The sequence below is a fragment of the Cryptomeria japonica genome, chromosome 4, assembly GCF_030272615.1.
Source record: "Cryptomeria japonica chromosome 4, Sugi_1.0, whole genome shotgun sequence".
Classification (NCBI taxonomy): domain Eukaryota; kingdom Viridiplantae; phylum Streptophyta; class Pinopsida; order Cupressales; family Cupressaceae; genus Cryptomeria; species Cryptomeria japonica.
The window spans coordinates 583,807,135-583,822,064 of NC_081408.1; the positions used below are offsets into that span (position 1 = coordinate 583,807,135).

Here is a 14,930-nt window from a genome sequence, read left to right on the forward strand (position 1 = left end):
AATTTATGTTATAGGTTGCAAAGACCCATTTTGAATCAAACACAATCATCTTGATACGACTTGTGAAAGTTAATGGCACTTTGCAATATAGTGATCAGCCCAAATTGGACTACATGGAAGCAGAGCAGCAGTGAGAGGGCAGCAAGAATTAGGGTCAAGATATTGGATGAGTCATGGTGGGATCTTGTGACATATCTCCTTAGTTTCACTGAGCCCATTAAGAGCATGATTCGCTATACTGACATGGATAGGCCTTGCATTGATGAGATTTATGATGGCATTGACTCAATGCTTGAAAAAATGAAGTGCATTATAAATGCAAGAGAGCAAGATCCCGAGGAGAAATTCTTCAAACAAGTGGAAGCAACTGTTCTAGAAAGGTGGAATAAGATGACCACTCCTTTGCATCTTCTCGCCTATGCCTTGACACCAAAGTACTATAGCAATCAATTTCTTGATCAACCAAGAAGGCTTGCACCATGGAGAGATCTACAAGACAGCATTCCTTAGACTCTATTGTAGTATCCCTTGCTTATATATGGAAGAAATGAGGATTTTTGCATTCAAGGGATATTGTCAAACAATTAACATGCACACTGAAAACTATCAAATACTGATTGCAATTGGTAGAGTAAACATGTAACAATCTAACATGAAGGAAAACATGTAATGTTCCTACTAGTTAGAGATCATTAACCTGCAAAACAGATTGTTAGAACACGACAAACATATATATATATATATAAGTAATCTGAGTTGCAATCTAACTTTTATACTTAATTAACATAATCATAATCTTCATCTAATAAAAAGGATACAAATGCCATAAGAAAGTATGTCCTTAGGCGGTCGTGAAGCTCGCCTTCTTGGAACCCCTTGGTTCCAAGCCCTTCAGGAAATCGAAATTGAGTTCGAATCTTGTCTTGGGTGTAACCTCTTACACCCAAGCCCTTCAAGGAAGACCCTTGTCTATTCCTTGCCTTGGTGATGCCTTCATCATCCAAGTCCTCAGAGGGGACCGGCCAGATCCGTCTCTTCTTGGTTGAGTTTAATCGATCAAGCCATACATATGCATATCAATTTTCAGTACATGTACTGCCCTAGGGATTATCACAATCCCTTCCTTAGACTATGGGAGTTCCCTCCCTATAGCCTCCAATATGTGATTTCCTTTATAATACATGGATAATTTAATATTACTTCATTTTGTACTTCACACATATATTCCTAATGTGTTCCTTATGTATATATTCAATATTCCTTACCATCATTAACCTATGCATTACCTTCTTATTTCATTTTCATTTACCACATCTATTTTAACATAATCATACCTTAAGGTGTGGATCAATACATTAATTCCTTATATTTATTAACATGCATAAATGACAGCGTCTACCTATTCATTACCTATGTTCCATTATACACCTTATATCCTAGTGAACATTCTATACATTGATTATGTTCATTACAAAATAAATAACATTATAAAAAATAAATATCATGAACTTACCCACAGATGCTCCCTTCCTACCTCTGCGTCCTCCTTCCTCTCCCTCGATCCCTGCAATTTAATTGGGTTAAATACCCGTGGAGGGGAGTAGACGTGTCCCTCCACGGGGCACCCTCCCATGGGAAAGGTGGTGACGGCTCGCAACCTAAGCTGCAGCTACCGTCACACCATTTCCCTTCGAAGGAAGGGGTGTGACGGTAGACATAGCCTGGGCTACGTTTCCCGTCCCACCGCTTCCCGCGGGGGTGGTGTTTAAATATAAAACACCTTAAATGATTTAATATTTTAATAAACATTTAAGTGAAGTTCTTTTATATATTTTAATAATCATTTTATTTATTAAGTGAATTAATCTATGTAATATTAATAATCACTTAATTTTAAATGAATTAAATCCTATTTAATCTATTTAATAATTACTTAATTTATTAAATCTATTAATCCTATTTAGTATATTTAATAATCACCTTGATTATTATTAAAGACCAATATACTTAAACCTATTAATTATATTGCATTAATTGAATATCAATGTTAATGATTTGTTAATATTGTTTTAATAATTGATTTTGTCTTTTATTTAAGAATAAGGCCTTACATCATGTGGAGCGGTGGGGATATCACAGTCCCTCCGTCTCAATTTTGCTTGTCCTCAAGCATCTTTAGCTCCTCCTCTCTTTCCCAAGTGGCATCCTCGTTTGGGAGATTCCTCCATTTTATCAGGTGCTCGGTGATGGTCCGATTCCTGAGCTCTCTTTTCCGTGTGTCCAGAATGATCTCTGGGTATAATGTGAGTTTCCCTTCATCATCTAGGGGAGGTAGTTCACTACAAGGAACCAAGTGTTACCCGAGAACCTTCTTAAGTCAGGAAACATGGAACACATTATGTATTTTGCTGCTTTTGGGAAGTTCAATCTCATAAGCTACTTCTCCAATCCTTCGAATGACTTTGTAGGGCCCATAAAATTGGGGTTTCAGTTTTTCAGTCCCATTCTTCTTGAGGGATAATTGCTTATAGGGTTGTAACCTTAGGAATACTAGATCTCCGGCCTCAAATGTCCGTTCTACCCGCTTCCTGTCAGCATAGATCTTTTGTTGGTTTTGCGCTTATTGTAAATTTTCTTTTAGAGTCTTCAGGATGTCTCTACTCTGTTGTAAAAAATCTTGTGCTCTAGGTACTTTGCTTTCTTGGGTTGTTAGTTCCCCAAAGCTCGTGGCCTCATAGCCATATAAGGCTTGGAAAGGACTCATCCCTATTGACATGTGGTGAGTCATGTTGTAACAATGTTCGCCTAAGTGTAACCACTTAATCCAAGCAGTCTGTTGCCCTGTAACATAGTTCCTTAGATAGCCCTCTATCCATTTGTTCACTACTTCTATTTGCCCATCGGTTTGAGGATGGTAACTAGTACTAGGGGTTAAATATGTTCCCGCCATTCTGAAGAGTTCCTACCAAAACTAGCTAATAAACTTGCTATCTCTGTCACTGACAATATTCAAAGGGAGCCCGTGGCGTCTGAAAATTTCCTTGAAGAATAGATCTGTTATCTGGTGGGCTTTGTATTTGGTGGAGACTGCAAGGAAGTGGGCATACTTCGTGAGTCTGTCTACCACCACAAAAATGCTATCCTTCCCTTGCGTCCTTGGCAACCCCGTTATGAAATCCATAGAGATACTCTCCCACTTTTGATTAGGAATAGGTAATGGCTGAAGCAATCCAGCTGGGTGAGTGAGTTTTGTTTTATTGCATTGACATGTTAAGCACTCTTGAACATACTTTTGGATATCTCCTTTTTGGTTCCTCCATGCATATCATTCCCTAATATGCTTATAAGTTTTGTAGTACCCTGGGTGTCCTGCAAGGGGGTTATCATGAAATTCTTTGAGAATTTTGCTTTTGAATTTGATCTGAGGAGTCAAGTATATGCTTCCTTTATACAAAATGAGGTTTCCTTTAATACTGAAATCTTCGTTGGGTAGATTCCCAGCCAAAATTTCCTTTGCCTAGGGATCTTGATCATATTCATTAAGGATCTCTTCCTTCCAATCTTTTGAGATACTGGTAATGGTATTGAGATGAGCTCTCCGAGATAGTGCATCTGCTGCCCCATTGTTCACCCCTTTCACATATTCTATATCAAAGTCGTAGGCTTGTATTTTGCTCACCCATTTTTGTTGCCTATCATTTAGGTCCTTTTGGCTCAAAAAGAAGCGTAGACTGTTATGATCAGTCTTTACACCAAACCTACCACAGACCAAGTATTGGCGAAATTTGGCCAATGCGTGCATTATGGCTAGCATCTCTTTGTCATAGATAGAGTAGTGTCTTTCTGCGACGGTGAGTTTGCGGCTCTCAAAAGCTATGGGATGTTTCTTTTGCATGAGTATGGCCCCAATTCCCTCCCCTGATGCATCACACTGTAGTTCAAAAGGAATAGAGAAATCTGGAATGGCTAATACTGGGCAAGAGCTCATGGTTATCTTAAGTCGTTCAAAGGCCTGTTGGGCTTGGTCATTCCATGCGAAAGCCCCCTTCTTAGTTAGGTCGGTGAGGGGTGCTGCAATCTTGGAGAACCCTTTTACAAAGCGTCTATAGTAGCTGCATAGTCCCACAAATCCCCTTACTTGGGTTAGGGTTCTAGGGGTGGGCCATTCCTTGATGGCTTTGATTTTTTCTTCGTCCACACTTACTCCTGCCTCACTAATTTTGTGTCCTAGGTAGATGATTTCTTTCATCCCAAATTCACATTTGGAGGCTTTAGCGTACAATGATTGTGACTCAAGAATATTCAATACCTCTTCGATGTGCAGGAGATGCTCTTCCCATGTTTTGCTGTAAATGAGTATATCATCGAAGAATATTAGAAGAGACTTCCTCAATTGTTGTTTGAATGTATGGTTCATGCATGACTGGAAAGTGGCTGGGGCGTTAGTGAGACCAAATGGCATAACCAGGAATTCGAAATGTCCATAGTGACATCTGAATGTTGTTTTGGGAATATCCTCTTCCCTCATTCTGATCTGGTGATATCCTGACCTTAGATCGATTTTAGAGAAGTATTTTGCTCCATGGAGTTCATCCATTAGTTCATCGATCCTCGAGATTGGGTATCTGTTTTTTATAGTTTTCTTATTCAAGGCCCAGTAATCTATGCACATTCTCATAGTCCCGTCTTTCTTCTTGACCAATACTACTGATGAAGCGAAGGGGCTGCTGCTGGGTTGCATGTGTCCCATTTCTAATAACTCCTTTATGGTCTTTTGAATCTCCTCTTTGAACTTGTGGGGGTGGCGGTAAGGGGTGGTAATGACAGGTTTTGCTCCTTCCTCTAATTCAATGGAGTGTTCAAATCCCCTTTTTGGGGGTAACCCTAGGGGAATGTCCTCGAAGACCTTTTTATGTCTTCTCAGGATAGGTTGTATTTCATTTTGAATGATCTGGCCTTCAGTTGGAGATTTGTCCAAGACCATGCATTGGGCGACCCACTCTCCTTGATCATGTCGAAGGATTTTCTCCATTTTATTGCATGATACTATTTTTGGAGAGCCATCGGGAATTCCCTTCAATATTATTTCTCTCCCCTCGTGTTGGAAGCATATCTCCCGATTTGGACTATCCATGGTGAATCGTCCCAACGAGTTTATCCATGGCATCCCAAAAATGATATCATTCTCGAGGTTTACCACAAAGAAGTTTCTTGTGATGGTGTGTCCTCCCAGGGTGACTTCCAATTGGGGTATAACCTTAGTGCACCTGTCTATGACTCCGTTGCCCATGATCACTTCAAACCCTCCAAATTCTTGGGTTTTTAGTCTTCTCTTTGCTGCTAAATGTTTGCTAATGAAATCATGTGAAGCTCCGGTGTCCACTAATGTGATTACTTTCTATCCTTTGATAATCCCTTTGAGTTTGAAGCATCTATTTTCAATCCCTTGAGTGATGACTGCCAAGGTACTGGGTATATTGTTTTCAAACCTGGTTCTTTTATAGGGTCTTTCTTCATCCTGTATTTCCTCAGTGTTATTCAACTGTCCTCTTTTACAATCATGGCCTCTCACCCATGGGGTCTTGCATTTGAAACATAACCCCTTCTCCCTGAGTTCATCTCTCTCCTTGCATTGGTGATTGAAACTCCAGGGTTTTTTGCACAAGTGACACGGCTTTTCTCGACGGTCCCTCTGGGGTCCCTCATTCTTATGCGGAGTTCTGGTTGAGGTATTCTTGGGAGTACTAAATTCGACCATCCTAGTTTTCTTAATGGCTTCTCCTAAGTTTTGTGGTTCTAGGGGTTTAACAAAATTCTTAATAGGGTCCTTCAGGCCTTCCAAGAACATGTAGGTAAGTCTTTTCTAGGATAGGTCGGGAACCATTACTGACAAGTTTTGGAATTGGTCTATATAATCTTCAATGGTCCCGGCTTGCTTAAGGTGTGTTAGCTCTTGGAAGTACCATTCGGAGTCTTTCTGGTCGAAACGATTGATAAGCCTTTGGGTAAACTCATTGTAGGTGGAGACATTTCTGTGTCCTAGAGTGATGAGACCGTTATGCCACCAATTATGGGTAGTTCCGGTTAAATGTAGTATGGCAAATTTTATAGCATCTTCTTCGGTCATGGGACTGTACGAAAGGTAGGTATCTAGTTTTTGTACCCAAGCTTGGGCAACATCCTTCCCTGACCCATGAAAGTAGGGTAGGGACAGTTTGTTGACTTTAGCTCTGAGGTCTTTACCCATAGGTTTCCTTTTCCTACTCTCATTAGTCTTGGACTCATAGAAGTCCCTGAAGGACACCACCCTCTGAACTTCTGGTTCCAATCTAGCATAAATTTGGGCGATTTCTTCCACCCCAAGTGTGGCTGGTTCCTCCTCCTCCCTCACATGTTCTTCCCTAGGAAGAAATTCGGGGATTGTTTGCCTAGAACTCTGAAGTGATCGTTCGTTGTCTGCATGATTAGAGTGTGTTTCTCTTCTAGGGTTTGTCATATCTCTATTGTTGTTGTTGGTACTTTGGAGGATTAACTGGCTCATTCTTTCAAATTTCTCATTGGTTTGTTCCATGAAAATCTAGAACTGTTTGGCTAGTTGATCAGCCATTGCTTTTGCTCCTTTCTTTTTTTGATAGGTGATCATAAACTAAGAACCTTTCCCACAAGATGGCAGGATTATGCTCTGATACCACTGTAATGTCCCTACTAGTTAGAGATCATTAACCTGCAAAACAGATTGTTAGAACACGACAAACATATATATATAAGTAATCTAAATTGCAAGCTAACTTTTATACTTAATTAACATAATCATAATCCTCATCTAATAAAAAGGATACGAATGCCATAAGAAAGTATGTCCTTAGGTGGCCGTGAAGCTCGCCTTCTTGGAACCCCTTGGTTCCAAGCCCTTCAGGAAATCGAAATTGAGTTCGAATCCTGTCTTGGGTGTAACCTCTTACACCCAAGCCCTTCAAGGAAGACCCTTGTCTATTCCTTGCCTTGGTGATGCCTTCATCATCCAAGTCCTCAGAGGGGACCGGCCAGATCCGTCTCTTCTTGATTGAGTTTAATCAACCAAGCCATACATATGCATATCAATTTTCAGTACATGTACTGCCCTAGGGATTATCACAATCCCTTCCTTAGACTACGGGAGTTCCCTCCCTATAGCCTCCAATATGTGATTTCCTTTATAATACATGGATAATTTAATATTACTTCATTTTGTACTTCACACATATATTCCTAATGTGTTCCTTATGTATATATTCAATATTCCTTACCATCATTAACCTATGCATTACCTTCTTATTTGATTTTCATTTACCAGATCTATTTTAACATAATCATACCTTAGGGTGTGGATCAATACATTAATTCCTTATATTTATTAACATGCATAAATGACAGCGTCTACCTATTCATTACCTATGTTCCATTATACACCTTATATCCTAGTGAGCATTCTATACATTGATTATGTTCATTACAAAATAAATAACATTATAAAAATAAATATCATGAACTTACCCGCAGATGCTCCCTTCCTACCTCTGCGTCCTCCTTCCTCTCCCTCGATCCCTGCAATTTAATTGGGTTAAATACCCGTAGAGGGGAGTAGACGTGTCCCTCCACGGGGCACCCTCCTGTGGGAAAGGTGGTGACGGCTCGCAACCTAAGCTGCGGCTACCGTCACACCATTTCCCTTCGAAGGAAGGGGTGTGACTGTAGATGCAGCCTGGGCTGCGTTTCCCATCCCACCGCTTCCCGCGAGGGTGGTGTTTAAATATAAAACACCTTAAATGATTTAATATTTTAATAAACATTTAAGTGAAATTCCTTTATATATTTTAATAATCATTTTATTTATTAAGTGAATTAATCTATGTAATATTAATAATCACTTAATTTTAAATGAATTAAATCCTATTTAATCTATTTAATAATTACTTAATTTATTAAATCTATTAATCCTATTTAGTATATTTAATAATCACCTTGATTATTATTAAATACCAATATACTTAAACCTATTAATTATATTGCATTAATTGAATATCAATGTTAATGATTTGTTAATATTGATTTAATAATTGATTTTGTCTTTTATTTAAGAATAGGGCCTTACATCATGTGGAGCGGTGGGGATATCACAAAACATCTCAAATATGAATCAATTTTCTGAAGTAGACATTATGTCAAACAGTTGTCATACATGCTTCAGAAAAGAAGTCTGAAGTAACACTACAGCTGCTATCATTTTCTGATTTCTATTTCAGACTCTTCAAGATACACGATGATATTTATTGATGCATGAATAAAGATATAACTGTTCTCTAATGGCTGCCCTCTGATTTTCTGAACATCAGTACTCAAAAAATTAATGATTTCTAAACAAATAATGCACAAGAACCTGATTTAGAGATGCCATTTGGAAGAGGGATGCCCAACGATGAAGTCTAATTTTATTGGGAATTTTTTGAGCCTTCTAGATGCCAAATCGCCCCCTTGCTAGAGGCCGCCTCCTGCCCTTGGTTTGCAGATGCAATATAAAATAAATACAGCAGGTTCCAGCCTCCGATGAATGATGAAAATGATCATGTAATATTCCCACTATTTTTTTCAGTTTTTGAGCACAACAAATATGACAATGCACCCGTTAAAGTTAGGAAATATAATCCCAATACTACTGAAAGTAACCCTTCCACTTTCTGATCACCAAGAGCCCAATGTGGGAAGGTGAGAGCATACGGTGATAAAGGGTTCGTTAGCTCACTAATCCGCTGGAAATTACAATGCAAATACAATACTGGGCGGCAAGCCAGCCCCTTCCACTTTTCAGCGGGATGAAGAACAAGAACTTGGAGGTAAACCAACCAAGGTAACAAGAGCATAACAGAACCAAATCACTCTATTACTTATGCAGCGGGAGGACTTTTACATAAAACTATCACTCAATTGCATATTTCAACGGGAGGACACTATCACTCAACCACTTGCTCAGTGGGAGGACAAAGCTGAATTACAAAACATACAGGCGGCTAAGCCATCCTCTTCCATTTGTTCAGCGAGAAATGCAACATAGAATGAATTGGTCAGTACTACTGAAGCTATTCTTACAAAGATAGAGATGTGAGAGAAGATAGAATGAAGTACATATCTCAAGAATTCAATAACACATTCTCACCGCAAACACTACTTGTTCTGAAATCAGAGACAATGAAATGCAAAACTAGCCATCCCAAAAACCACTAAAATGCTTGTAACTCTCACAAAATTGAATGGAATCATGCCAAACCAAATGCAAATGAAGCGTATAACATAAACAATCAGATCAATACCTTGAAACTGCGACTGGAGAGAAGCAACTATGGTGCACGCAACCCAAGGCAATTCTAGAAATGGCGTTTTGGCCGAATATTTCGATTTGCAACTGTAAATTGGAGAGTTCTCCAAATGCCACACCAATGTAGAAGAATTATTGTCTCTCCGATACGCTTCCAACAAGCCCTCACCCAGAACGATGCACTCAACACACAGATAGCTACGAGCAAAATACACTTCCAGCCAACACACACCAGCAACACCAAAAAACGCAGCAGCACACAAACCAACACACCCAAAAATCACCAAATAGCTCACAACTTCAAACCACACCTAGGAGTGATGTCTCACACTCGAAACCGGAAGGAAAGATCTAGGAGGTATTCACCCTCGAAGAAGTCTAGAATCATTCTGACAGCATAACAATATATTTTCTCTGGATAACCAAATGAGGAGCCAGTCACCTGTTTATATAGATTTTCAAGTCTGGAATTCAAATGAAATTGCCTCCAAACTCCCTCATTCCAACTGCATTTCATTTCATGTGGTGGACCCAAGAATGGTGCCCACTTCCCAAGTCCGAAAATCGCGCCTAGGAGGAGGGTCCACGATTTTGGCATGATATAACTTTGAAGTATATAAAAATAAAGTCTCCTTATAACCATTAAATAATTCGCCCAGGTAAGACTTAGGAAAAAATATCACTTTTTGCACAATTCCCCATAACATCAATCAGTAATAAAATAATTAAATAATAACCTTAGGATAAGGAATAATATTTAATTAAATCGCTTATAACTCCAGTACTGATTATCAACAAAAACCGGATGAGGCTGAGCAATGAGGATCACTGAACTGTGCTGGATCGGGACCAATTCCAGGACTGCCAAAAATAGAATGCCCAAACTGCCACTTACTAAAAATAGTAAGTCATAAAATAATGCTCTAAAAATCGTGATCTTCGCAACCAAAGAAAGAGTTTGGTGAGCTTAGCAACTCTGCACCATCCCGACGGCCAAACCCTAACTTACTAAAAATAGTAAGTTCACAATCCATCCCTGACAAGCTTGGTCGGAACTCCAAAGAACATGGAAACCCTAATTCACCCTTCCACATAGCCTACGGGTCTCTGGAATAGGCCAATGGACCACTGAATGCATCATTACAAGGAAGGGGACATTACAGATGACCACAACAAGACGAATGGATTGAGCAATTACCCACAAAATTCTGCCTCTTCAATCACAAGGAATGAACAAAAATATGAGGTTCAGTAGGTTTGGTTGACCTCCATGGCAAACCTTGCATATGACTGAAATCTCCTCCAAATCTTCTCAAAATCACCTCCAATAGCTCCTAAAAGAGATCGCCTATCTTCTCCTCGAGGTGCATATATAAAATAGGCATCAAAAGACCATAAAGTTGAAGCATCTCTCCATGAAACGCTGATGTGAAAAACACAATAAGCTCCAATATGAAGGACTGAAGTATCCCTCACTCACAAAGCAACCCTTCGGAGGATCTTTCACCACCTCAATTATGCCAATCAAAGAGAGTTGTCGTTCTCTAAGACTGAAAATGAACTCCAGAAACCCTTGGCTCCACAAGCTATCAAGCAAAGAAGATGTCAAAACATTGGATGCTCAACAATGAGGCTTCCCCCTCTATTTATTCTTTTTTTCCAAGAGGTCGACCTCCTTCTAGAAGAAATAAAATAATATTTCATTGCACTTTCTAGAAGATTCCCTCTTTTTAAAATAATATTTAATTGCACTTTTTAAATAATATTAAAATATCATTATAATATAAAGTGCAAATATCATCATACATGAGAATACATTATTTCACCCAAAATCATATAAAAATCAAATGTGAAGCCACAAGCACTGCCCAAGCAACCCTCAACTCCTTGGCCTACGAGGGTCAAGTAATAAGCCAAAACTCCATCAATGTCTAAGTACTAGTGAGAATGGACATTACATCTATCCTAATGATGATTTGCAAGATATTATTACAAATGAGTTCATAGAATTTGTAAATGGAAATGGTCTAAGTGTTGATGCTCTTCGTCATAGATTCAAGAAGGACACTCATAGTTGGTGGTACTTCCATGACACATGCTTCCAAAACCTACAACCCCTAGCCGTCAAAGTTTTATCACAAGTAAGTTTAACTTTAATTAATTAAAATTTATCACAAGTTTTATTTATAGTTTACTTTGTCTTCATAGGTTGCTAGTTCATCTGGATCAGAATGAAATTGGAGCACATACTCTTTCATCCACTCAGTAAAGCACAATAGATTGCAATCAAAAAGAGCGGAGAATTTAGTATATGTGCATTGCAACCTACATCTTCTTTCACACAAGCAACATGACTACAACCAAGGGGAAACAAAGATGTGGGATAGAACCAAAGCATACTGATTTGGATGCTTCCTCTTCTCAGCTTGTTGCATGTGATGACTCGGATAGCGAAAAAACTTATAGTGCAAGTGGCATTGGCATTGGTTCATCTAATGTCAATATCAATGATGAGGAGGATGAGAATGGTGACGATGAATTAGATAATCCATTTGATGATTAAACTTTAAATTGTTAAAAGTTGAAACAATGATACTTGAATATTTTGTCATTTTGATATTAAACTTGATGTATATGATGCTATGATGGTATGATCATGATGCTATGATTACATGTTTATGTTGGTTTTGTTGTTTATATGATGCTATGTGACATGCTAATCTTAATTCATTCTTATATATATATATATATATATTAAACTTGATGTATATGATGCTATGATGGTATGATCATGATGCTATGATTACATGTTTATGTTGGTTTTGTTGTTTATATGATGCTATGTCACATGCTAATCTTAATTCATTCTTATAGGCTGATATATATATATCTGTGTGTGTGTGTGTGTGTGTGTGTTTGTAGTAACGAACCCAAACCCCTTTTCAAAATTTTGTCGTACCAGCATATTGGTTCTTTGAACCCGAACCAGCAACTTAGGCTGTAGTTATATTCTTATATTTCAGTCTACTATTAATCAAACAAAGGTTAGAAATCAAGCTTCCTTCTTATTTTGCAAATAAGTTTAATGTTTAAAGATATCCTTGTTTGTACTAACGAACCCAAACCCCTTTTCAAAATTTTGCCGTACCGACATACTGGTTCTTTGAACCCGAACCAGCAACTTAGGCTGTAATTATATTCTTATATTTCAGTCTACTATTAATCAAACAAAGGTTAGAAATCAAGCTTCCTTCTTATTTTACAAATAAGTTTAATGTTTAAAGAGATCCTTCTATTACCCTCATTCATGAATATCTTTATTTATGCCTATTTCTTTGAGTTTTCAAACAAAGAATTCTGCACTTTAAATCTCTGCAAACACAATTATCATCTACTTGCGAAACTCAGAAAAATTACATATACAAATACTTGAAATTCAGTAAAGGGAAGAAGAGCAGTTTTAGGAGAATTTGGGTAGAAATTGTGGATATTACAAAGTTATGGTGAATATTTCTGAACTATTGCAAACCAAACTTCATAATTTATATGCAAATCAGAAAACAATTCCTTGTGCATGCAAAATATTTGTCATAATGCCTGTGAAGTCAAACAAAGAAAAAAGAAGTGCCAAATCTTGTGTACAAGGGTGGTATTTTACAAAAAGTGAATGCGGTTTCCTCTGTGTATTTATGAATATAGGCCTGAATATAGGCCTGAGCTGAAAACGTTTCTTAATTCCAACCTTTACAGGATCTGCTTTATCGTTGGGGGAGTGACCCTTGTACTATGAAACCACTCCTCCTCCAACTCCATGTAGGTGAAGCCATTCTCGTGGTCAAGGCCATTTTTCTCCACCACCTGTGCAACAAGAAGGTTGGTATGCTCTCTACACGAAAGCTTCTATGCCCAACCACAATGGCCCTAAGATTATAGTTATGACTCCGCCAATGGAATGGGGTGTCATTGTCTGCTTGTTTGTGCAAGAGCGGCAAGATGGTTGGTAGGCCCCTGAGTTGCTTGTTGAACATGTGTAATGGGTAGTCCCACAACATGATGATCCTCTGCCTCTGCGTCTTGGAACTGCTGCTTGTGCTAGTTTGTTCTCAGCTACTTTGTTTTTTTTGAAACAATGCATACCAACCAACCACTTGTAAAATTCTGCAAATTGTGGTCTAAAAAAAATAAAAAAATAAAAAAAAACTGCTTATTGTTTAGTTTCTAGATTCTATTATGTATCAACATTTCTCATCACATTCGATGATCCATCATCAAGATAAAAGAGCTTAATATATTTTACTTAAAAGCATTTCCAATGAGCTTAATATATTTTACTTAAAAGAGTTTCCAATGAGAGGAAAACCAAGAAGTTTGAAGTTACAAAGGCATATGCATGCACATACTTAGGTGTTTGTTTGTATTTTATCATCAAAAAGTGAGCTTTTAGTTCCAAGCAAAAGGGAATATGTAATTTCCCAACTAATGACCAAAATGAAAATATTAAAACAAAGAAATGAAGTATAGACGTAAGTACATGAACGCAAAAGAAACTATCTTAGCATTCCATTGTTTGAGAAAGTTATGCCGACCTGGCCAATTACAACAATCCTGCTTCACTTTGGTAACTATTTGCTTGTATTTGAAATAAAGTCTCTCAAAAGTAGGGATTCGAATCTCACCGGTTCCACGGGGTTTTGAGGAGAAATGGGAAGGAGCTCCTGCTGTTGACCTGAATCCTTGTCGATTCTCAAGCTGTCAACAGCAACTCCACCTCTCTTAATGCCTTCCCTTTTGCATATCATTTGCCCAAGTCTATCAATTCCGGTGCTCTGAACGCTACAATTCCCATCTTTGGCTGTGGGAAACAAAATTGTTCTGTTTAAAACCAGCCGCGCCATTACTATTGTTTGGACAGACTTAATTTCCCCTGATTACTGATCATGTATTCAGGAAAATCCCAAAATTGCTACGACTAATTACTTGATCCTGAGCGATGAGGATTTGATACTAACGTCTAAGGTCTCAAGTATTTCAATAATTTGCGGACATGGTTTTATTGATGTGACAATGGCTAGTATGAGAAAGTTCTGTTTTGTTGTTAACCGAGCTCTCCTACCAAAAGTAAAATTGCTGATTCGAATTTGAAGTCCATGCAAGTAGAACGGTTTCATTTGAGTGCATGAAAAGAACACGAGGCTCTCACAGACGTGGGCTGGGTAGTGCATGATGTAGGTTGGTGTTACACTTAGAATCTTAGTGGGTCACACTGATCAGCATGCAGGGAGATTTGTTGCTTGGTATATCCATATCAATAATTGAAGTACGCTTCTAGAATTTGTCGCACAAAGGGGGAGGGATATATATATGGAATTGAGAAGCAAGGGACTATTATATTTATCTTTAAGATTATTTACATAAAAGAATTTGAAAGATATCTCTAAGATCTATTTAATATTCTTTAATTGTCATAAAATTTAATTTATATAAAATTTAGAGACATTACAATCATGATAAATTTGATTCATATGAAATTCAATGGAATGAATTATTGGAGAATAGATAGTCTTAATTTCATATGAAGTGA

General features: G+C 38.1%; 1 protein-coding gene across 1 annotated transcript in view; it reads right to left on the bottom strand.

The window, feature by feature from the left end:
• The window catches only part of LOC131076265 (pyruvate kinase isozyme G, chloroplastic), a 186,316-nt gene extending 171,788 nt beyond the window's left edge, over positions 1–14,528 (bottom strand). Inside the window, exon 1 of the mRNA XM_058013352.2 lies at positions 14,026–14,528. Within this exon, the coding sequence (XP_057869335.2) occupies positions 14,026–14,244 (219 nt within the window). The 5' untranslated portion in view covers positions 14,245–14,528. The remainder of the gene's footprint in view (positions 1–14,025) is intronic.
• Positions 14,529–14,930: the final 402 nt, after the last annotated feature.